Below are 25,128 nucleotides of genomic sequence, written 5' to 3' on the forward strand. Positions count from 1 at the left end.
GCTCCCCACAAACAACCGCGTGACCCGGGGACTTTCCCCAGGGTGTGCAAAAGCACAGACACCCCCTCAGTTCTGGGGTGAAGGTGGGGGTGGGGAAGGATGCGCCCGCGTGTTCGCTGGGGAAGGGATGAGGGCGCCGGGCCAGAGAGGGCGAGCCGCGGGAGCCTGGGTGGAGAGGCGGGCTAGGCGAGGTGGGGCTTGGCGGGGGAAGTGAGTCAGGGCCAGAGGCGGACAGGCCCGCGGATGGTGGGGTGAGGGAGCGCGGGGACTGAGCGACCCTGATCCGACGGGACAGGGTGAGGTTGCCGGAGCACCCGAGGCGGACCGCGAGGGACGGCCCAGCGGTTGGGCCCAACAGGGCAGGGGTCTGACATCTGGACGGAGTGGGAAAGCAGCTTCGCATCCTGCCCTGGGGAGTCGGGAGGAGCCCAGTCCCATCCAGCTGTGCAAACAGGAGGAGGAGCAGGAGGTCCCAAGCCTAACCTTGGGAGAGGGGCGAGAGGGGTGGTCAAGCCGCCGTCGCCGCGACGGGCCCCTGCGGTGCGGGTTGCGCCAGCCTCCTAGGAGCCCGACGCAGAAACTTGTTGCAACAAACAGGCGACCGCGGGTGCCCCTAGCAGCCAGCGGCAGAGTGGGTGGGCGGGCGAGAGGGAGGGGAAGGCTGGCGGACGCCGCAGCGAACTGGTGGGCAGACCCGGAGTCGCCGCGTAAGCGGGGCCGGCTCAGTGCGGTGCGGCAGGCGCGGCTGTGCGGCAGCGGAAGTCCTTTGTTGCAGCACAGTCCCTGGCAGAGCCAGAGCCTCTCCGCGCAGCCCAGCTCGAGCGCCGAGCGCCGCCGCCACTGCAGCTCGCGGCCCCTTCGCCTCCGCCCGCCTTTTCCGCGACTGATTTGCCTTAAACTCCCTAAAATCTCCGCAGCTCTGGTTCCTGCTGCGGCTGGTAAGTATTTGCTAGTTGTGGGGCTATTCGCGCAACTTTGGCCCGGGCCGGAGGGCGATGAGCCGTGGGCCTGGCGGAGTGCGGGGCCAGAGCGGCGCCGACCCGTGCGGGGAGCCGGAGCGCGGCGGACGCGCTGCGAGGATCAGGCGACAGGCGGCTGCCAGGCCGCCTGCTTGCTGCTGGCGCGTCAGGTCCCGGGCTTGCGGCCTTCCCGAGTCGGAGGAGAAGCCCCTATGGAGACTAGTTCCCAAATTAGTTACCTTCTTTTCTTTCTTTCTCTGCCTTTATTTTTTTCGAGGGGGGAGGGGAGGTGTAGACGGGAGGCGGGAGAACGCGGTTGATTGACGTGCCCAGAGCCCGCTTCTCTCAACTTACAGCTGCGGCTCCGCGGCGGGTGGGAGGGGAAGTGTCCCGGAGCCCGAGGCTGCAGACTTGGGCGCGCTCCGAGGGAGGAGGCGTAAGAGCCGTGCACATTCTTGCTACGCTCTTTCCCACCCCCTCTCGCTGGCACACACGCTTTTTGTTCAGTAAAAAGTGGAAGGTCTGAGTTTGGGAATTTTCAGTGGAAAAGATGTTTCCTGAGAAGGAAGTGCTTTCGCTTGCAGTGGTGGGCGCTTGCTAGAAGTTCGGTAAATGTGTTGGATGCAGAACGGGAGTCGTTACTACTAAAGTATGTAGGCAGTTTCTGAGCTCAGCCACCCCACCCAGTCTTCCTTTCTACCTAAGCAACGCGTGTATATGTCTGAAGGGTTGACATGACATTTTCTAAATTGGGCGCGTCAGGAAGAGGTTGATGAAGATCCTTGACGTTTTCCAGGACATTTGTATGTGTGTGATAATATTCTTAAATCGAGTTTCAGTGTGGCGGTACGTGCAGATTCTTCATTGGTGTTAGTATATTTCCATACGGTATGTATCATAAGAACAGCTTTGACACTCGAACCCAAGGAATAGTCCGAGGCTTTTTGAGGCAACCTAGAATCAATGTCTTGAGCTAAAGCTGGAGGGACTCTGGAGCTGATTTGGTGAAGCATCATGTAGTTCTCATAACTTACAAAGCAAGTCACAGTCTTCTTTGAAATGGAGAAATTAGATTCCATGAAATTTTGTCAGTGCAAATAGGTATGACCTGGAGAAATGGGGAGAATTGAGTACAAAAAAGATGAAACTTGCATGATGGCTGGCCCTCATTTGCTCAGAACCTCAAAACTTTGCTTTTGAATCACTTTCTGGATATCTAATAAAGTCTCAATAAGAACTGGATGACTTTGGGAGCCAGTAAGGGGTTTCCTTCTCTTAAAGAAACAGGAAACTGGGCCGGGCACGGTGGCTCACACCTGTAATCCCAGCACTTTGGGAGGCTGTGGTGGGTGGATCACCTGAGGTCAGGAGTTCGAGACCAGCCTGGCCAACATTGGGAAACTCCGTCTTTACTAAAAGTACAAAAATTAGCAGGATGTGGTGGCACGCACCTGTAATCCCAACTACACGGGGGGCAGAGGCAGGAGAATCGCTTGAACCCGGGAGGCGAAGATTGCAGTGAGCCGAGATGGCACCACTGCACTCCAGCCTGGGTGAGAAGAGAGACTCTGTCTCAAAAAAAAGAAAAAAGAAAAGAAAAGAAAAACAGGAAACTGAAGCATTAGTGGAGGTGAAATGCTTTTCCAAAGATTAATAAACATAAAGTCTACCATAGGGCCTTCAGTTAACCTCTTACATTCATTTTACGTGCAGGCTTTCTTCATTAATACCACATTTTCATGATGAATAACTTAGATTGTGCAGTCTTTCCTGAAGCCTTTCTGTCTTCCCACTCCTAATATGATGGCCTACTTTTTTGGGGTTTTTGTGGGAAAGGGACTGGTGTATCATTGTCAGAGTGAAGAGAAACCATGTTTAACCAGGGCTTTGGCAGAGCATGAGCACAGTCACAGCCACTTGCTCTTGACCTTGTGCTTTGATTTCACTTTAACACTGCTAAATTTTGGTACTGTTTACTCACTCTCCTCTTTTGCCAGGCTCTGGGGAAGATACAGTTCATAGACCTTTTTAAGAGTATCTCATGTTCTTTTTTTTTTTTTTTTTTTGAGACGGAGTTTTGCTCTTATTACCCAGGCTGGAGTGCAATTGCGCGATCTCGGCTCACCACAACCTCCGCCTCCTGGGGCCTCCTGGGTTCAGGCAATTCTCCTGCCTCAGCCTCCTGAGTAGCTGGGATTACAGGCACGCGCCACCGTGCCCAGCTAATTTTTTGTATTTTTAGTAGAGATGGGTTTTCACCATGTTGACCAGGATGGTCTCGATCTCTTGACCTGGTGATCCGACCGCCTCGGCCTCCCAAAGTGCTGAGATTACAGGCTTGAGCCACCGCGCCCGGCGAGTATCTCATGTTTTTTGCGGCACCATTTCCCTTTCTAATGTGCATGAGAAAAGAAGTACCTGCTTTCAGGCTTGCCCTCTAGCCAGGAACAGCACTAAGCCTTTGCTATTCACCTTCTGGTACAAAGGGGAGGAAACTATCTGGTATAGAAATACAGAAAAATTCCCATAGATTTTTGTTAAGCTGCAATCTGTTGTCTTCCCAAAAAATTGAGGTATATTTGAGAAACATCTTGAGAGGTCACTTTGGTTTCTATAGAATGTCTTCTGACATTTTCTTCTGTGCTAGTATCTCACACTATTTTCTTATCTTCTTATGTGAACCAAATTAAGGGTTACTCATGTCTATTTTTTCTCCATATGGAAATAATTTATTGTAAAATCCATGCACTTTGTAAAAATCCAGCCTATACTGAAGTACATAAAATGCAAAAATGAAACTCATTTTGACTCCCACTCTCCAGAGATAATTACTGTGTACAATCAGTTCCTTGTTTAAAACACAAGAAGCAACATTTGATCACAGCCATGCTGCTGTGTGTGCCTCACTCTGCCTGGGGATGGCTTGTGGTGATTCATGGACTCATGTTCTGTGTTCACATTACTCAGGTTGGGAAGAATTGCCAGGTAGAGGAAAGGGGAGTGTTTTGCATTGGGCTAATTTAAAATTATTTGATTAAGTAACAGACCTGAGAGTTTAAATATAACTGGACTGCTAGTTTAGATTTGTCTTTATTAAGTACTGACTGTACCAGGGTGGGCTGGTTTTCATACCTTGTTCATGTTAATGTCGTTGTCCAGCGTCTGATGGATTGATTTATAGCATCAAAACAAAACCAAACCCTTACCTTTACAGAGAGTTTCATAATTTAGGAAGGAGTGCATATATTTGCTGTGAAGACCACTGCCATCATGTCCCTGTGCTGATAAGGGATGGGGTTCCCTCTTGATCAGCACCAAAGATTGCATGCTGAGCATATGAAGGGAAATTAGAGGAAAGAAAGGTCAATCACTGTTTTCAGATGTGGCATGAAAGAGACTGCTATTGGGGAGGGGGCAGCAGGGACTCACTCCTTAGCCATATGTATTTAAGAAGAATGAACTGTGAAGAAGTTGATGATGATCTAAAAACAAAACCCCAAAATAGTACATAGAAAGTTAATTACAACATTGGTTATTTGAGGATGTTGGGGACATGGGTGGTTTTTATACTAGTCTTTGAATTTAAAATTGTTTTCAAAATAAAATTTGAAGATTAAATAATTATCAACTAGGTTTTCTTTTGTCTATATGAGATGCATGCAGTCATAATTAGAGGTAACTGAAGAGCTCCATTCCCACTTTGAATCTGAAGTATTAGAAGAGGGCATGCTTTGGTGGACAGTGGGAGTCAGCAAATGGATGGGATTTAGGGAACAGACACGACATTCTCCCTGCAAGTTGGGGCAGTAAGAGAATGATGAGAGCTTTTAGATTTATGAAAAAGGGGACTCTGGGAGGCTTAGAATGTTCCAAAGGAGCATTTCAGTTAATAGTCATATTCAGAAGAGTGTTGTCTGGTTTACACAAACTGAAACTTAGGGCTTTGAATCAAGAGTCTCAGCTTCTTGGTTAACTTACAGGATAAGCAATTTCGGGGAAGTCAACCACTGAACCTGTTTCTTCATTTGCAAAATGAAGATAATAAAAATACCTATCTCGGTGATTGTGAGATCAGTTGTATAATGTATGGGAAAATGCTTTGTAACTTTTCAACCACTATATAAAAGTTGCTGTGATTGAAATAAACAAAAAATTGATAAGCAAAATAAAACTTACCTGTTTAAACATTTATTCATTCAAAAATTTATCAAATATCAACTAAACATCAGACATTTGGTAATGACTAAGATACTGCCCTGATCTCAAGGAACTTACAATAAAGCAGGCGAGCCAACTAGTTGCAATTTAAATTGCACTGCCTCAAGTGTGGTAATAAATAGGGCATCCCAGTTTGGATGATGCATTATTGGTACCATACAGTTTTATGTAGAGGCTGTTTTGGCAGTACAGAAGAGAGACATCTGCCTCACCCTAAGATCAGAAGAAACTTCCCAAAGAGGACAGGCAGTGTCTCTTGCTTATAATCCCAGCACCGTAGGAGGCCTCGGCAGATGGATTGTTTGGTCTTAGGAGTTTTGAGACCAGCCTGACCAACATGGAGAAACTCTGTCTCTACAAAAAAAAATACAAAAATTAGCTGGGTGTGGTATCGCGTGCCTGTAGTCCCAGCTATTCGCGAGGCTGAGGTGGGAGGAATGCTTGAGCCTAGGAGGCGAAGGTTGCAGTGAGCTGAAATTGCCCCATTATACTCCAGCCTGGGCGACAGAGCCAGACCCTGTCTCAAAAACAAACAAAACTTCCCAGAGTTAGTTGAACATTGGAAAGGTTCTAAGCAAAAGAAGAGCATGTGTGAAATGGCCAGGCTTTTGCTGTGTTAGGTTATTTGGGATGAGGAGGAATCTTAGATTTAAGGCTTAAGAATGGAGTTGAGTTAAGCTTCTTAGAATGAACATACATTTTATGATACTTTTTACTGGTTTCATTTTGCTGAATTTTAATTATGAGTGATGTTTTCAGGATTTTGATTTGAATTAAACAAAACTGGAGCCACAAAATTGGAAACAATACATTTTTTTAAAAAAATGTGTAGGATCTGCTCAAAGAAGGAAACTGGGCAATCCCTCCCATCATCATAGAAAGAGCTGCCTCACCAGTTATTCATTCAGTAACATTTACTGAATAGTTAATACTCCAGAGAAATGAGAAAGCCAAAAAGTCCTTGCGTTAAAGTTGCTCACAATCTCATGGGGAGACCACTACATAATTATAGTGAGTTCTTATTTGGTATTTACTCTTTGAGAAATACTGCTTCACAATAACTCTAAGAGCTAGAAAAGATTACCATCCTTACTTAGATGAGAGATTGAAGCACAAATTGAATAAGCAACGTACTCAAGGTCACACAGTTAATTAGTGGCAGAGCCAGAATTTGAACCCAGGCAGTCTAGTTAGTTTGTGCTTTAATGCCTGCTTTATGTAGCTGTTCTGATTATTAAGATATAGTGTAATAAGTGCAAAATAAGGAGATAATACACAGATCAAAACCTAAAATCGTGGGAGAGGAAGGTGTTCCTGAGGCTTTCTGCAGGAGGTGATAAATTGATTTTTAAATGATACGTGGGAGGTTCAGACCTGAAGAACCAATTGGCATAAGTAAAACTGGAGGGGAGGTAAGAAATACATGAAGTATACTGAGTGTGTGGAGGAGGGTGGAGGTGGTGATAAGCAGTTTTATGTTGCTTGAACATGAAGTTTGAAGCAGGAAGCAGCTAAACATGTAAGACTAGATGGGTGGGCATGGGGGCTTTGTATGCCTCAATAGTGATTTTATATGTTAGCCTGAGGCTGTGTGAGGGGAACCATGGTAGAATAGTGTGATCTGATTTTTCTTCATGAATCGTCAAAACAGCATTGCTCTGGGAAGAAAAAAAAATTATCTGAGAGTGAATGATTTGAGGGACTGGTTGAGGAGCCTATATTAATAACTCAGGAGTGCTGATAGAGGCCTCATGAGGGCAGGGAAGGTAGGGATGGAGTAGATGGGCAGTTTTGAGAAACAGTTAATGGGAAAATCCGCAATACTTAATGGTTGATTATGAGGGAGAAGTTCTAGGCAGCTCCCAAGCAGTCTGGGTTATTGGTATGTAGTGTTGGCAGCTGAGATGGCGGAGGAGCATATTTAAGTGTGTTATAGACAAAAATCTAAGTCCACAGAATTAGCACTTTGAAATAGAAGTCCTACAAAACAAACCCTAAGAATACGAATGCCATGTGCAATAAGGGACTTCCTGGTAAAGCACTTTTAGCTGAGAAGTGCTTACTGTTTACACAGTGCCCTCTGGTGGTCAGAAGATGCCGTGCTGACTCTTCAGGATGAATGGATCAAAATGTACTTTTCCTCCTCTACTTCTGGAGGGAGAGAGGAATATTCCAGAAGCCAGTGTGTTCCTTCTGCTTCCTGTGTGGATAAGTTCATTTCTTAAAACTATAATGCAACTGAACTACAGAAACATCTCACTTATTTTTAAGTTACTTGGTTGGCAGCCTCGGCTATCCAGTGCCTTGGCCTCATGCAAAAGAGGAAGGAAATCTGATCGCCTGTCAACAAAGTTCAGGAATTAAAACTTGACATCTTTCTTATGAGCATTTCCCTAGGTCTTCAGAAAATATGTAGATTCAATTTCAATAAGTTTTTGTCTAATTTCACAGCCAAGAAGAGATTGAAATGGTGAGCCACAGGAGATCAGCACACCTTTTAGAAGTGACAGCTGTTGGCTTGCAAGTAAGGAAGGAGACAGAAAAATACTAACCAGCCAACGAAGCACAATCTCCAAAATCATAACAGCCTGAGGCCATTTTATATAGATGGAGACAACCCTTGCAAATTTGAACAATGACTATATTTCAGCAAAACACAGTTGTTTCAGAGGAGAAAACAGCCAGCCAGGTGATGCTATATGTGTAGGCTGCAGTTAGAGTAGTATGAAGAGCCCTAGACCAGGACTGAGGAGACTAAGGTCTTATCCTGACAGCCACTAAAACTAAATGTGACTTTGAACATGTAATTTAACTTCTTAGGGCCTCGGTTTGCTTTTTGATCTATAAAGCAGTGCGTTGAACTTGATCATTTCATAAAATTCTATAAACTGTAACTATGACATTATTTTAAAAAAAATTATACTGTGCTTGGATTGAAAAGGCAAAGGAACATTTGTCATCTCTAATTTATTTACGAGTCCGGTGAGAAGTATGATTATCCCAACTTTATAGATGCGAAAAGTGGGCTTAAAGAAGTAAAGGAATTCCTGTATAGCTAAACTAGTGGTAGAGTTTGTATTCAAACAGTACATTCTCTTGATTCTTTTTTTAATTTTTTCACTTGACAAGCATGTATTAAGTGTCAACTATGTGGGAAGAGTGTGCTAGGCACAAGGAACACAAAGGCCATTAAGCCTTGTCCCTGTCTTTGAGGCTTCAGTATAATAGGCATTGCTGTATCACACTGCTCCTTGGTGTCTTGTCAGTGCTGATGATACAAATACTACTACTGCACTTCTAGGCTTAATATACGGCTTCATTATGCCTTTAGGGTGTGGGTATAAAACTAAGCCACCATTTATAGCATTGTTTCTATGGGAATATGTGTTTCAAGTTCCAAATAAATTAAAAATAAAGTTTTAGGATATAACCCAATTATAATTGCAGAACTTCCTGTACTAAGTACTGAATTTGGAGACTAATTCACAGCCACTAGTGCAGATAATAAAATTCTCTAAACTTGGTCATTCTTTCACTTATGTGACTTGAAATCAAACCTCTTACCTTTGGGAGCCTCTACAACTGGTTATTCCTGGAAGTTTCAAGGAGAAACCTAGAGAATTCAATTAACTTTAGAGATTGGACTCCAGACCCTGCAAAATGTATTCTAGGAAAGAATTTTGCCAATGTGACCTTATTTTTATAGATGGCAAAATCTTTAAGGCCATGATCTTGGACAGCAGAGTCATATTGCCTGTGTTCCAATCCCACGAAGTTCTCTCTTTATATTAGGAAGGTTATATAACACTAATGCCTCTGTTATTTAATCTGGAAAACAGGTCTTGTAGCAGCATCTACTTTGTAGGGTTTGTTATGAGGATTAAATGCTAAAATGATACTTATATATGCATACATACACATAAAATGATACCTATATATGCGTGCATACATATGCACACATATATACATACATGTATATATGCAATATATATGTGTGTGAGATACCTATATATGTATAATACATATGTATAATATATCCATATGTGTATATGTGTTATGTGTGTGTGAGACATATATATATATATATATATAATCACCCTATACATCTGCCTGGAATAGAGCCTGGCATATAGTAAGACATAACAAATGTTAGCTATTCATGTTATTATTGTATTACAGTTGTCATTTACTCTAATTTGATAACCTTCATCTACCAGTCCAGTAAAGCAAATCTACCTTCCCTCCCATTACATTTTCAGCCATGCTGCCGTGTACCCTTCTCAGTTATTTACATACACATCTATATAAATGCGCAAAATGCCTTACCCTTGCTTTCTGTTTATCCTACTCTTTCATCAAGACTTTATTCAAATCCTACATCCTTCCTAAAACCTACTATTTTGGTATAATTAATGCTTTTCTTCTAAACTCTTACTGAACTTTGTTCAATATAGTTTATTTTTTAATTTTTATTTTATTTCATTTTATTTTGAGATGAAGTCTCACTTTGTCACCCAGGCTGGAGTGCCGTGACTCGATTTTGGCTTACTGCAACCTCCACCTCCCTGGTTCAAGTGATTATCCTGCCTCAGCCTCCCAAGTAGCTGGGATTACAGGCATTCACCATCATGCCTGGCTAAGTTTTGTGTTTTTGTAGAGAAGGGGTTTCATTATGTTGGCCAGGCTGGTCTTGAACTCCTGACCTCAGATGATCCACCCACCTCAGCCTGCCAAAGTGCTGGGAGTATAGGCATGAGCCACTGCCCCCGGCCTCAATATAGTTTATTAAACTGTCCTCAAATTGTTTATTGGTATCAAATTTAATCCCTCAGGTACAGTTATCTCTCTTGTACACCATCCTGCTCCACCTTCCATTTCAATGCTTTATACAGTGTTAGGAACATTGTGAGTATTCAACACATTCTGATATTCTGATGTTATAACGTAAGAATCTTTCATTACATTTTAGGCTTTTAAAATAGTCTGTAATCCTCAAATTAAATTCAGATGAGTACATACATTCAACTTATAAGACATAGAAATAGGTAATAAATCTTCCTTGAGATCCAGAGGTAATTGGAAGTCAGTCAGAGATTGTGGTGCTGAATGGGGACTATGATGCTAGGCTCTCTAGACTTTCATTGAGGCTAAGCAAATCATCTTTATTTGCCTCACAGAATCAGTTTAAAATTCCTTTAAGTTACTTCTTTATTCATTGGATATGCTTATTTATAGAGCCTTAAATTATCATTGACCAAGGCTCGAGCAAGCGAAACTTCCAGCACAACTGTTATTTCCAATTTAAGAGATCTAGCAATGGAGGAAAAATATTTCTGAAATCTTGCTATGTCAGTGAGAAATTTACTGAAATAGCTTATATAATATAACTTAAGGAACACATCTATTGAATAAGACTAGATTGACATGTATGGATAAAGCCACATTGCAGGTAGAGTTCAGATGAGGGTAATCACTTGTGCAATAGCACCTAGCCAGTGAACCCTGTATTAAGAACTCATGCCCAGTCCTTGTTTAGTGTTCTTTACAGAAGGCCATACTGTATAGTACCAAGGAAGTGCTGTATAGAGGCTTTTACCGTCTGGGTGATCAGAAGTCCTTGTTCTGTAGTCCTAGAATGTACTTCAGAACAGTTAACTATACCCTGATACATTAAAAACCCTGTATCTTTATCTTCTGTAGAATAAGAATGTTAGACTAGATTAGATCTCTCCAGGCTTTAAAAATCTATGCCTAAATTACTTAATATGTTTAATGTGCTTTGTGGCTGTTTTTAAACTTGAAATGAGCTGGCAAACTTTTTCAGACTAAAATTTTAAAAATCCAGTGTAAAACTCTTTGGGTCACCTAATTCCTTAATTCTTGCTGAGTTCTGCACAGTGGGTATCCTTCTAGCCTTTGGGTAACTCTTGGCTTTATATAGTTTGTTTTCCTTATCCGAAAGACATTAAGTCCTTTGAATCACATCAGAAGGTTCTGCTCTCAGCCTCAGCCCTTGACTTCTAGCTGTGCTAAACTTGTCCTACCAGTGATGCAGCTAGTAATACAAACAAAAGCAGTCACAGATTTCAGTCATAAAAACAAGTACAGCTGATATACAAGCTATCCTTTTACTTAAAACCTTTTAAAAGCTTTACTAGAACATAAAATTCACTAAATTTTTTAAGTAGAATTATTAAAGAGGTCAAAAAAATGAAAAGAGCAAACACTTCTTGGAATTTTAGTGAAATAATAATTTAATAAAAGTGAATGCCTCATAAAAAATTTTCATGGGGCCGGGCACAGTGGCTCATGCTTGTAATCCCAGCACTTTGGGAAGCCGAGGCAGGTGGATCACCTGAGGTCAGGAGTTTGAGACCAGCGTGGCCAACCTGGCAAAACCCCATCTCTACTAAACTTACAAAAATTAGCCAGGCATGGTAGCATGCACTTGTAATACCAGCTCCTCGGGAGGCTGAGACACAAGAATCACTTGAATCCAGGAGGCAGAGGTTGCAGTGAGCCAAGATGGTGCCACTGCATTCCAGCCTTGGCGACAGAGTGAGACTGTCTCAAAAAAAAATGAATGAAAAAGTTATCTTCAAGAGATGAGCAAAAAGCATAGGAAATTAGATCCCTTCTCCCCTGCCCCATACTCTTTTTTTTTGGTGTATTAATCCTTCTTAAAGCTTTTCTGGGCTGGGCATAGTAGCTTACACATGTGATCTCAGCACTTTGGGAGGCTGAGGTGGGAGGATTGCTTGAGCCCAGGAATTCAAAACCAGCCTGGCCAACATAGCAAGACCTCATCTCTACAAAAAATATACAAAAATTAGCCAGTCATGGTGGTGTATGCCTGTAGTCCTAGTTATTCAGAATGTGCAAGGTGGAAGGATTGCTTGACCCCAGTGAGCTATGATGGCACACCAGCCTGGGTAACAGAGTAAGACCCTATCTCAAAAAATAAAAATAAAATAATTAAAATTTAAGAAAAATGAAAAAAGCATTTCTGAATGAGGTGTAACAAGGACAAAGTTGCTGGTACTAATATGTGTGAATGATTACTTTTATAAATTTACTCTGCCTAAAGTCAGTTTTACTCAAAACTTGGACATTTGTATAATAATGTTGCTTAAACTACAATTCTAGGTCAGCCTAAAAACTGTTGTGTTAGGATTAAAAATTAGACGCAGCATTTGTTCTGCTTCCATTTGTTCACTCTCCAGCTCTATAGTGGGATTCACACTCTGATCTGTCTGATCTAGAGCACTTGTTATTTCTACTACAGCATGATGCCTTCTGTAGAGTAGGCGCTTTACGGAATACATGCTGAATGAAATCACTGATCTAGGAAAAGTAAAGATTCCTTGAATGATGTATCCTGGATATTACAAAATACTTGTGCTACTGCTGATGATCAATACTTTATATAGTGCCTGGTACACCAAAGGTAATAAATATGTGCATTAAAATGCTATAAGTGTTCTTATTTGTTTTAGTGTTTTATGTTAATAAAAGAATATTTTTTTTACTCAATTGAATTGTGACTATAGCTATAGATGTGCCTATCATATTGATCTTCTGTGTAGTTGTATTAATTTTGGTTGCTGATGATTAAACTGCTATTCATCTAGATAAGAAAGGGTCCTTGGAACTTATATGCTCTTTATATCATTATTTCAAACCTGGACTATTTATTACTTGAAAGTTTTTATAGATTAACTACTGGCTTTCTAATGGACTCTTACTTGGAAAGAAATTTTAAGGTTATCAAGTCAAATGTATTCTGATGCTTAAATAAGGATTGCCACCATTACAACATCCACTGTTACTTTCATTATTACATGCTAAGCACTATACATTTTACACATTGCCTCTGTGAATCCTCATATATGATATTGTATTTGAGGTATATTATCTCTACCTTCACAGTTCAGGAAACTTAGGGTCAATGAGGATAAGCAAGTTCCCAAAAGGGGCCAAGCTAGATAAGAACCCAGGTCTGTCTGATCCCAGGCCCATGCCCTTTTCACTGTACTATCCTGTCCTCAGTAGCATTTTGTTCCTGCTTTAATATGGTTACTCAATCTCCAAACAAGTTTGTTTCATTTTTGAAATACTCTTTTAATAGAAAGTTTTGGTTTTTTGGAAATAATACCTATCCCTCTGTCTCTTACCCTATGGTTCATTATTTATTACATGTCTCTGAATCCTACAAAAATGACTGTAGACATAGAAATCTCATCCTACTTAAAACAGGCTTGAGTCAGCATTTTTGTGTATTTTTTCTCTCTCTCTGCCCCCCCCCCCCTTTTGAATAGGTTGTGGTATGGATTTGTTTTATATAATTCTAACATAATTTTGTACCTTGTATTTATTTATTTGACTTTCCTTCCTGAACTTTTTTCCCACTTCTGTAGTTTCCATTCAGAAATATAATTTTTAATTCACTGCCACATGACAGTGAATTCTGGGGTGGGCAACTCCTTTTTTTATTAGGCATTCAAATTGGAACTAACACATTAATGAATATCTTTGTGTATACATTGCTTTTTGTATTTAGATACATGCTGAACATGATTCCTCATAGCGTTTTATAGATACCTGAGTTACAGAGGTTTGAAATATTAAACCTACTGGAAACTTGATCTGGCTTTCAGAAAAGGTGCAGTGGTTGCAATTTTAAGAAGGCAGCAGGTCTCATCATAAGCCATCTTCATTTTACCAGTCCCATATCTCTAGCTATGGAACTTTGTGTCCTAGAGGCATCAGGATGGGCATATAGGTAGTGAAAGGGGTATGTGACCCATACTTGATCTGTGAGGAACAGATAAAAAGCAAGTAGAAGTTCGTGCTTAGATACTCTTAATTACTACTACAGGGTTTGAAGAGTTATAGGACTGAAGAGTGAACATTTTATTTCTCTGAACAGCTTGTTACATGTTCTTTTTAAGTTCAGTCAAATTGCGTAGGGATTTGTTTTTAAGTAGAAGATAGATTCTGAAGCTTTATGTGTACAGATTAAAAATGGAGGCTAAAATTTGATCTTGTTTTAATTTATGATAGGATTTCTAGTGCTTTTTAATATTTCCTCTCCTTTCTTCCTTATTCAAAGTCAGCTTCCTACACTAAAAATACTTAAATGCCCACTGATAGTAAGTCTAATGTTATATGAAGAAAACTTGTTGCAGAGAGGTATATATATAGTATGATATCATTTAGGTTAAAAAACACAGTGAAAGCAAAACTATGTGCGCGACATCTTGTAGGTACTCAATATGCTAACTATGTATATGTGCATCTCAATAGACCTGAAGGCATATAATCCAGAGTGTTTGAAGGGGTTACCTCTGAAAAGAGGTATGTCACCTAAGGTGTGTTTTTATTCTATATGATTCTATATTTGAATTTTTTGCTAATTTTTTTTTCTTGAGATGGAGTCTTGTTCTTGTTGCCCAGGCTGGAGTGCAGTGGTGTGATCTCCGCTCACTGCAACTCCCCCTCCCAGGCTCAAGCAATTCTCCCATCGCCTCCACCTCCCAAGTAGCTGGGATTATAGGCGCCCGCTACCACGCCTGCCTAACTTTTTTGTATTTTTAGTAGAGGCTGGGTTTCACCATGTGGTCCACACTGGTCTCGATCTCCTGACCTCAGGTGATCCTCCTGCCTCAGCCTCCCAGAGTGCTGGGATTACAGGTGTAAGCCACTGTGCCTGGCCTTACTTTCCTCTTTTAACAATTAAAAAAATAGAAGAGGCCAGGCATGGTGGCTCATACCTACAATCCCAGCACTTTGGAAGCCCAAGACAAAAGGATCACTTGAGCTCAGGAGTTCAAGACCAGTCTGGACAACATAGCAAGATCTTGTCTTTACTAAAATATTAAAAAAAAAAAAAAAAAAAAAAAAAAAGCCGGGTGCAGTGGCTCACGCCTGTAATCCCAGCACTTTGGGAGGCTGAGGTGGGTGGATCACGAGGTCAAGAGATCGAGACCATCCTGGTCAACAAGGTGAAACCCTGTCTCTACTAAAAGTACAAAAATTAGCTGGGCATGGTGGTGCACGCCTGTAGTCCCAGCTACTCGGGAGGCTGAGGCAGGAGAATTGCTTGAACCCAGGAGGCAGAGGTTGCGGTGAGCCGAGATTGTGCCATTGCACTCCAGTCTGGGTAACAACAGCGAAACTCTGTCTCAAAAAAATAAAAATAAAAATAAAAAACTGGGTGTGGTGACATGTACCTGTAGTCCCAGCTACTCTGGATGCTGAGGCAGGAGGATTGCTTGAGCATGGGAGATTGAGGCTGCAGTTAGCTATGATCATGCCACTGCACTCTAGCCTAGGCAATAGAGTGAGACTCTGCCTCAAAAAACAAAAACAAAACGGAAGAGCTGGCCAGGTGTGGTGGCTCATGCCTGTAATCCCAGCACTTTGGGAGGCTGAGGTGGGCAGATCACCTGAGGTCAGGAGTTCAAGACTAGCTTGGCCAACATGGTGAAACTCCATCTCAACTAAAAATACAAAAAAAATTAGCTGGACATGGTAGTGGGTGCCAGTAATCCCAGCTACTCTGGAGGCTGAGGCAGGAGAATTGCTTGAACCTGGGAGGCAGAGGTTGCAGTGAGCCAGGATTGCCCTATTGCACTCCAGCCTGGGCAAAAGACCAAGACTCTGTCTCAAAAAAAAAAAAAAAGAAAAGAAAAAGAAAACTTTACACTCTAAGGATAAATAAAATACCTTCTCAAATAAACCCCCTGCTTCTGTGTACCCTGAAATGCATATTGAAGGTACATATGAGACACATTCTAACTTTATAGAATTATTGCTTTTTCAACAATTTAAGACAAAGGCACTGATCAAACTTATTTGTTTGGTGCCATTTCTATATAATCTAATGAGGTTTTTTAATTTTTATTTTTGGGACAGAGTCTTGCTCTGTTACCCAAGCTGGAGTACAGTGGCATGATCATGGCTCACTGCAACTTCAAACTCCTGGGCTCAAGCCATTGTCCTGCATCAGTGCCCTGACTAGTTGGGACTGTAGGTACCTCATCATACCTGGCTATTTTTTTTTTTAAGGCAAGGTCTTGCTGTATTGCCCAGGCTTAATTGAGTTTTAAAAATAGATTATTTTATCAACACACGGCCAATCTTGTATCATCTATTGCTCCCCACACCTACCCCATTTATTTGGAAGCATATCTCAGATACATCATTTCATCTGTAAATACTGAAGTATATATATCCAAAAGATAAGAATTCTTAACCAAATTACCTTTCTCACATTTAAACAATGAGCAATAGTTCCTTAGTATTAATCATCTAATAAGTTTTTAATACTTTACAATCTAGTTGCTTTCAGTTTAAGTTGCTGTTTTATTTACTTTCATTACTCGTATCCTTCAAGAGTTGTTTTCTTTTTTTGTTTTTTGAGATGGGGTTTTGCTCTGTCATCCAGACTGGCGTGCAGTGGTGTAATCACAGCTCACTGCAGCCTGTTCCTGTTGGGTTGAAGTGATCCTCCCACTTCAGCCTCCCAAATAACTGGGACTACACGTGATGTCACCACACCTGGTTAATTTTTTTTAACTTTTTTGTATAGATGAGGTCCCACACTGTTGCCCAGGCTGGTCTCACCCTCTTGAGCTCAAGCAAAGTTTTTCTCTTCGCTATTTCAGTAATTCTAACTCCCAAAGTTAGGATTACAGGCCTGAGCCACTGCACATGGCCTCCTTCAGGTATTTTTAAATTAATGTCTTTTTTTCCTGTTCAAATTGATTGATTGATTGATGCTCTGTCGCCCAGGCTGGAGTGCAGTGGCACAGTCTTGGCTCACTGCAACCTCTGCTTACCAGGTTCAAGTGATATTCTCCTGCCTCAACCTCCTGAGTAGCTCGGATTACAGGGACCTGCCACCATGCCCAGCTAATTTCTGTATTTTTAGTAGAGATGGGGTTTCACCATGATTGTCGGGCTGGTCTGAAACTCCTGACCTCATGATCTGCCTGTCTCAGCCTCCCTAAGTGCTGGGATTACAGGCGTGAGCCACTGCACCTGGCACTGTTCAAATTTAGTGTATATGTTCCCCCTAAGAGTTGTAATGAAACTAAAACTGTTTTTTGCTTTTGATGCCTTTGTTCAATATGAAAATCCTGAATAAATGGCTGGGTGTCTTCATCTTCAAATTTAAAAAGTGTGAGTTTTATTATATTAGAATGGAAAGCTCTTCATATCTTGATTGTAATAGCAAAGTCACACAAGTCACAAATGATAAAAAATTTTCTGTCAAGTGCTTTTTACATCTTGTCTGACTTTAACATTTTTGTTTTACATAGGTCTCTAATTAATAGAAGATGGCAAAGCCCAGCCACAGCAGCTACGTCCTTCAGCAGCTAAACAACCAAAGAGAATGGGGTTTTCTCTGTGACTGTTGTATTGCAATTGATGACATTTACTTTCAAGCACACAAAGCAGTTCTAGCTGCCTGTAGCTCCTATTTTAGAATGTTTTTCATGAACCATCAGCATAGTACTGCACAACTGAATCTCAGCAACATGAAAATTAGTGCAGAATGTTTTGATCTCATTTTGCAATTTATGTATTTAGGCAAAATTATGACAGCTCCCTCCAGTTTTGAGCAGTTTAAAGTGGCAATGAACTACCTACAACTGTACAATGTTCCTGACTGCTTAGAAGACATCCAGGATGCAGATTGTTCTAGTTCAAAATGTTCCTCTTCTGCTTCCAGCAAACAGAACAGCAAAATGATATTTGGGGTAAGAATGTATGAAGATACTGTGGCTCGAAATGGCAATGAAGCCAACAGGTGGTGTGCAGAGCCAAGTTCAACAGTAAATACACCACATAGTAGAGAGCCTGATGAAGAGTCTTTACAATTAGGTAATTTTCCTGAGCCACTATTTGATGTATGTAAAAAAAGTTCCGTGTCCAAATTATCTACTCCAAAAGAACGTGTATCAAGACGCTTTGGACGGAGTTTTACCTGTGATAGCTGTGGATTTGGCTTTAGCTGTGAAAAATTATTAGATGAGCATGTGTTGACCTGTACTAACAGACATTTATACCAAAACACAAGATCTTACCATAGAATAGTAGATATTAGAGATGGAAAAGACAGTAACATCAAAGCTGAATTTGGTGAAAAAGATTCTTCTAAAACGTTTTCTGCACAGACGGACAAATACAGAGGAGACACAAGCCAGGCTGCTGATGATTCAACTTCAACCACTGGAAGCAGAAAAAGTAGCACAGTGGAGTCTGAAATAGCCAACGAAGAGAAAAGCAGAGCTGCTGAGAGGAAAAGGATTATTATCAAGATGGAGCCAGAAGATATTCCTACAGATGAACTGAAAGACTTTAACATTATTAAAGTTACTGATAAAGACTGTAATGAATCCACTGACAATGATGAATTGGAAGATGAACCTGAAGAGCCATTTTATAGATACTATGTTGAAGAAGATGTCAGCATAAAAAAAAGTGGTAGGAAAACTCTAAAACCTCGAATGTCAATAAGTGCTGATGAAAGAGGTAGTTTAGAGAATATGAGACCCCCTAACAACAGCAGTCCAGTACAAGAGGATACTGAAAATGCATCTTGTGAGCTGTGTGGACTTACAATAACTGAGGAGGACCTGTCATCTCATTACTTGGCCAAACACATTGAAAATATTTGTGCCTGTGGTAAATGTGGACAAATACTTGTAAAGGGTAGGCAGCTTCAGGAACATGCTCAACGATGTGGCGAGCCCCAAGATCTGACCATGAATGGGTTAGGAAATACTGAGGAGAAAATGGACTTGGAAGAGAATCCTGATGAGCAGTCTGAAATAAGAGATATGTTTGTTGAAATGCTGGATGATTTTAGGGACAATCATTACCAGATAAACAGTATCCAAAAAAAGCAGTTATTTAAACATTCTGCCTGCCCTTTTCGATGTCCTAATTGTGGCCAGCGTTTTGAAACTGAAAATCTGGTGGTTGAACATATGTCTAGCTGCTTAGATCAAGATATGTTTAAGAGTGCCATCATGGAAGAAAATGAAAGAGATCACAGACGAAAGCATTTTTGTAATCTGTGTGGAAAAGGATTTTATCAGCGGTGTCACTTAAGAGAACACTATACTGTTCATACTAAGGAGAAACAGTTTGTTTGTCAAACATGTGGAAAGCAGTTTTTAAGAGAACGTCAGTTGCGACTGCACAATGATATGCACAAAGGCATGGCCAGGTATGTCTGTTCCATTTGTGATCAAGGAAACTTCAGAAAACATGACCATGTACGGCATATGATTTCTCATTTATCTGCTGGTGAGACTATATGCCAGGTCTGCTTTCAGATATTCCCAAATAATGAACAGTTGGAGCAGCACATGGATGTTCATCTGTATACATGTGGAATATGTGGAGCAAAATTTAATTTGAGGAAAGATATGAGATCACATTATAATGCCAAGCATTTGAAAAGAACCTAAGTGATTTTCTACTGTACTAATGTTTAGATGATAGCAGATAAAACACCAAAGCAAAGGATATGAGCTATTTAGGAATTGATTATATAAGATGATTTGTTAGAAACAAATTTCAAGGCCCTTTTAACTTTAATATTTTTGTTTAGGATTTTTAAGTATCTACATTTAGGTGTTAAATGTTTATCATTTTTGTTGTTTCTTAATAGAATTGTTTTTAGTTTCTCTTAGCTATGATTAAAATTACTTTTAAATGTAGACTACAAGTGGTTGTTACCCATTCAATGACTATTAAACTTTAGTTTTTCATCAATAAGGTGATGACTTCACTATTTCTATGTGGTTTTCTTTTTTAAAGATTGTGAAATTTTAAACCCAGAATCATTGGCCATTTCTGTTTAAATTTTAAAAATTCTTTGATTATTTGAAACTATCCTGTTCACTTTTAGTGAATTAGCTACTCTTTATTCCCCCTTATTAATGAAATTCATATTCTTAAATTGACAAGCTTATTAGGCAAGTTAGGTGCACTGAATCTAGCCTTTAAGGTTGACATGGGCTCAAACTTGGCCTTTGATGGACCTGAGGAAATGTTTATAAATTAATATTTCCTATAATTGATGAAATACTATCATTTAAATATCACATTTAAAACTTATATTAAGTGTAAATTCCAATGGCTTTAACTCACTTGAAAAACTAGTGGGGATAAGCCATTTTGTTTTGTGATATTAAATTTAACTATGATAGTTAATTAAAAAGACATATCTTGTATTCATTAAAAATATTTTAATTTAAAATATTCTGATTTCTAAAGTGTGTTTATCAATTATTTTTGTTTATAAGTAGACTTTAATAGCTCTCTAAGAATATGACAACTAAAGGAAAAAATGATTTTTCACCTTTAAAATTACATACTTTTGGAACTTTGAGATTTGAGAAAGCTTCCTGTATATTGATAAATCTAATAAAAAGATAAATTATAAATCTGGTTGTTCTATAAAAGTAGAGTGCACAAAAAAAGTCTTGTGTTTTATACTACCTAAGATTTGGAAAAAATGCGTTGTGGCAAATTGCCGTTTATCACCATACTTTATTATTATCATTTTCTTCTGTAAAAGACTATAAAACTTGAGGATTATAAAATAATCACAGAGTATATAAATGGAGACAGTTTAACATATTTTTCAGTTAAAGTAGTAGTATTGTCAGTTGTTGCTGATACAGGGTCTACATAATTACATGTAAATTAAAACATTGGCAAAACTGACCCACCAATAAACACATCTATTGAATAGAATGCCTTTTTTTTTTTTTTTTTTTTTTTTTGAGACGGAGTCTCGCTCTTTCATCAGGCTGGAGTGCAGTGGCGCGATCCCGGCTCACCACAACTTCCGTTTTCTGGTTTCAAGCAATTCTCCTGCCTCAGCTTCCTGAGTAGCTGGGACTACAGGCACGCACCACCATGCCTGGCTAATTTTTTGGACTTTTAGTAGAGACTGGATTTCACCATGTTGGCCGGGATGGTCTCAATCTCTTGACCTCGTGATCCGCCCGCCTCAGCCTCCCAAAGTGCTGGGATTACAGACGTGAGCCACCGCGCCCGGCCGTAGTAGAATGTCTTTTAATGTGAATTACTTGCAATATAATACCCTTTTCATAATGAAAGGGATTTTAATTAACTCCTAATTTTAAAAATATAAATTTGTGATTCTGAACACTAATAGCATTGCATCTTTTTGTTCACATCATATTTATAATATGCAAATCATATTTTGTATGCAATTTACATGAAAGAACAAGTTGCCAAGAGAGCTGAGAGACATACTGGCTAGTACAGATCTAATTGAAAGCATTAGCACACAATGTGAGCTCAGAGATTTGTGGGGATATGTTGAAGTATTAAGTAAGGTTAGGAACAGCACAGGAACCAAGTGCAAAATTAAAATAATGGGAAGTGGGCAGGGGACAGAGGTAGAATACACACAAAAATTTTCTTAAAAATTTAACAGCGAAAGCAGGAAAAGTGATTATTCTTACTCTTAGATACAGTAGTTTATCAAGTATTAAATATGAAATCCAATTTGTTATGTATATTACTGATAGGAACCTGATAAAAGTTCTGTAACCCAGAGACCATCAGAGAGTAGTATAAAGAGATCAGATAAACCAGGTTCCTAAACTACAGTATATAGTATCATAATAACGGACATAATTTTCTTTGGGATCACTTTTTTTGTGACTCATCAAAATTTTTCTTGCAATGGCTTTCCCCATCATAAAAGAATACGGCTTTTTCTAAATACTACCACTCTTTGAAGAAAGGACTATATACTCCATTAGGAAGGGGGCTTAATTTAGTGTTTTGACATGTACTAACAAGCAAATATATAAACATTACTCTCTAATTTTACATGACTGAGATGTTTATAGTTTTAAAAAGCCATACTTCAATGTTTGTTTCTGAGTTTCATGTTACACAGGTCATATCTTTTTATTTTGGAACTAGCTACAGGGCAGCACAGGCTTCTCTAAAGTGGAATGTACAGTTCTCCTTATCAAGGCAAAAAGTTACAGACTACTTGCTTTTTAAAATTACGGAAAATGAAAAATATCTAGCACTTTTCTCCAACCCAGTTCCCTCATATCTCCTTCCTCTCCTGGGGTAGAGCTGCAGAGCTGTCTGTCATTCCTTGCTGTTGCTTCTTGCCCTCCCTGGATGTGAAGATAATGAATCAACTTTGTGGAAGCTGCCCGATAGGCCTTTGTAACTTAGGTGCTTAGGCTCCAAATCTAAAATGAAAGGAAAATCAACACAGATATATAGTGGACTCAAATTCTCTTTCTGTCTCATGAACACTGTGAGACCCTTTTGCTTTGACCCTTTTATTCTAAACAGTAAGAAAACCCAGAGGAATGGTTAGCAAGCTTGCCACCAATTGCAGTACAATATAACTTGCATGTTCTACGATTCCTTAGTAAACAGGACTAAGAATCTCAGAAATTAATAAAGCACAACCAAGGCAGCAGTAGATTAGGACTTAGAAATGTGTCTTCATCTCTGCATGTTTGTAAGGTAAAAATATTCAGAGAGGCTAGATGTGGTGGCCTGCATCTATAGTCCAGCTGCTAGGGAGGGTGAGGCAGGATGATTGCTTGAGTCCAGGAGTTCCAGACCAGCCTGGGCAATGTAATAAGACCCTATCTAAAAAAAAAAAAAAATTTTTTTTAAATTAGCAGAACATGGTGGCATGCACGTTTAGTCTCCAGCTACTCAGGAGGCTGAGGCGGGAGGATCACTAGAGCCCAGGAGTTCAAGGCAGCAGTCAACTAGGATCATGCCATTGCATTCTAGCCTAGGTGACAGAGTGAGACTCCATCTCTGAAAAAAAGAGTCAAAAATGACCCGCACAGGTTAAATGGCATATGGCAAATGTTTAATGTGTAATTAACAGTTTCAGTATGGACAAAAATTCAATTAGAAAGATTCCAGAGGGGCAAGTAATGAAAAAAAAAAAAAAAGGACAGAGTTTGCCAGGGCAGTCAGGACACTAATTAAAAGGAAAAATAGAGGCCAGGTACTGTGGCTCATGCCTGTAATCCAGCACTTTGGGAGTCCAAGGTGGGTGGATCACCTGAGGTCAGGAATTCGAGACCAGCCTGGCCAACATGGCGAAACCCCGTCTCTACTAAAAATATAAAAATTAACCAGGTGTGGTGGCACATGCCTATAATTCTAGCTACTTGGGAGGCCAAGGCAGAAGAATCTCTTGAATTTGGGAGGCAGAGGTTGCAGTGAGCTGAGATTATGCCACTGTACTCCATCTAGCCTGGGCAACACAGTGAGACTCTGTCTCAAAATAATAATCATGAAAAATCACATTTTACTGTAGCTAAAAAATATATGGACTATATAAAACTGGAATAAAAAACATTTGAAAATTATAGGTGAGATGACCAGGGATTAAAAATAATAGGATTATAATTATAGAATGCCTAATGGAACAATTTTATGAAGATGCCAAGGATATGCCTAAATAATTGAGATATTTTGTGATGAATGATGAGAGGAAAAAATAATTGAGATATTATCTTTTATATTCTAAAATGTAGAGGTTGGTGGTGGTTGGCAACCTTTTCTCTAGTTAAACAATACTCGTTCCTGTATGTCAGTAGTTAAGAAACTTCCATATTTAATAAATTTCTGGAAAATCTCCCCCAAAACCAGTTTAACCATTGTAATATTTAAATTAAACATAAAACTTGTGTCATTGTTGTTAACACTAAATCACTACCAAAAGAAAAAAATCTGAGTGTATGTGCACAAATGGTCGAGAATAAAGAAATCTGGTATACCTAATTTTAACTGGGTTTTTATCATGAATTAAAATTTAAAATATTTTCCTTTTTTTGCCATTAATCTATTTTGATCAGTTCCTCAACTTTACTTACTACCCTCATCTCCTTTGTAACATATGTTTCTCAGTTATAAATGGCCAGTGCTCTCCAGACATCCTAGCATCAACAAGCTCTAGGATTGGAGGGTACCAAAAAGCTCTGGGGGAACATATCCTTGTAGAATCCCTCCCATATCCTTGATAACCTGAGGTACAGTAAACTGGGGATGATAGGATGAATGCCAGGAAACTACAGCAAGTAGTGTTAAATTTGGGGTTAAGAACTTGAAATTGCATCCCATATTTGGAAACCCATGATCCATCCATCCTATGGCTCTCAATAACCCCAGCATCCATTTATGTAGTGCACTCTATACTGCGCTAATTGCTCTACATACATAATTTTAGTTAATCTCCACAGCTTTATGAGGTAAGTATCATACTAATTTTCCAACCTGACTGAGGTTCAGAGAGATTATTTTTCCTAAGTCACACAGAAACTATATATATATATTAGAACTGGAGTTTAAACCTAGGTTTCTGTCTTCTACATTCCTGTACTCCACCTACCAAGAAGTACAAAGAAGGGCCTTTTCAGCCTAGGAACACATGTGATAAAGAGACTGCTCCTTGTTCTTCTGTCATCTGCTGTGCCTGGTAAGGTGGCTAGTACTAGTGGGTATCCAATTAACATGCTGAATAATGTGAAAACATGAGTGGAAAACAAAACTTTATTTAAATGGTTGATTCAGAATGGTGTTTTAAAAATAAAAAAATGCTGTGTGATTTGATTTTCCTTCATTTAAACTTAAAACAGTTAGTGCTACTGTCAGCCATTTTGAGGGGCCAATAGTGGTGCTCAGTTAAAATTTAATTTGAATTCAACTTCCATATTTCTATGTCTGTGACCTTTTCTTCCTTTATTTCCCCTATTCCTGTCCTTTATGTTTTAATATCTCTCACCAATCTCCATTTCCTTTTACTGGTTATGAGACTGTTGAGTTGAAGGACTCTGATCATTTGAAAATAAATATTCCCAAGAAAAAGCAGGATAACAGAATAACCAGATTCCTC

General features: G+C 39.8%; 1 protein-coding gene across 10 annotated transcripts in view; it reads left to right on the plus strand.

Moving 5' to 3' along the window:
• The first annotated feature begins 223 nt into the window (after positions 1 to 223).
• The window catches only part of ZBTB1 (zinc finger and BTB domain containing 1), a 29,591-nt gene continuing 4,686 nt past the window's right edge, over positions 224 to 25,128 (plus strand). Inside the window, exons 1-4 of one of the 10 annotated variants that reach the window (XM_078335101.1) lie at positions 224 to 938; positions 7,629 to 7,866; positions 17,504 to 19,419; positions 24,629 to 24,711. In XM_078335101.1, the coding sequence (XP_078191227.1) occupies positions 17,522 to 19,419; positions 24,629 to 24,711 (1,981 nt within the window). In that variant the 5' untranslated portion in view covers positions 224 to 938; positions 7,629 to 7,866; positions 17,504 to 17,521. Of the gene's footprint in view, positions 939 to 1,026; positions 7,867 to 17,503; positions 20,645 to 24,628; positions 24,841 to 25,128 lie in introns of those variants that run through there. The other 9 variants (XM_035260712.3, XM_035260711.3, XM_035260710.3 and 6 more) reach the window with 9 other exon arrangements.

The sequence above is a fragment of the Callithrix jacchus genome, chromosome 8, assembly GCF_049354715.1.
Source record: "Callithrix jacchus isolate 240 chromosome 8, calJac240_pri, whole genome shotgun sequence".
NCBI lineage: Eukaryota > Metazoa > Chordata > Mammalia > Primates > Cebidae > Callithrix > Callithrix jacchus.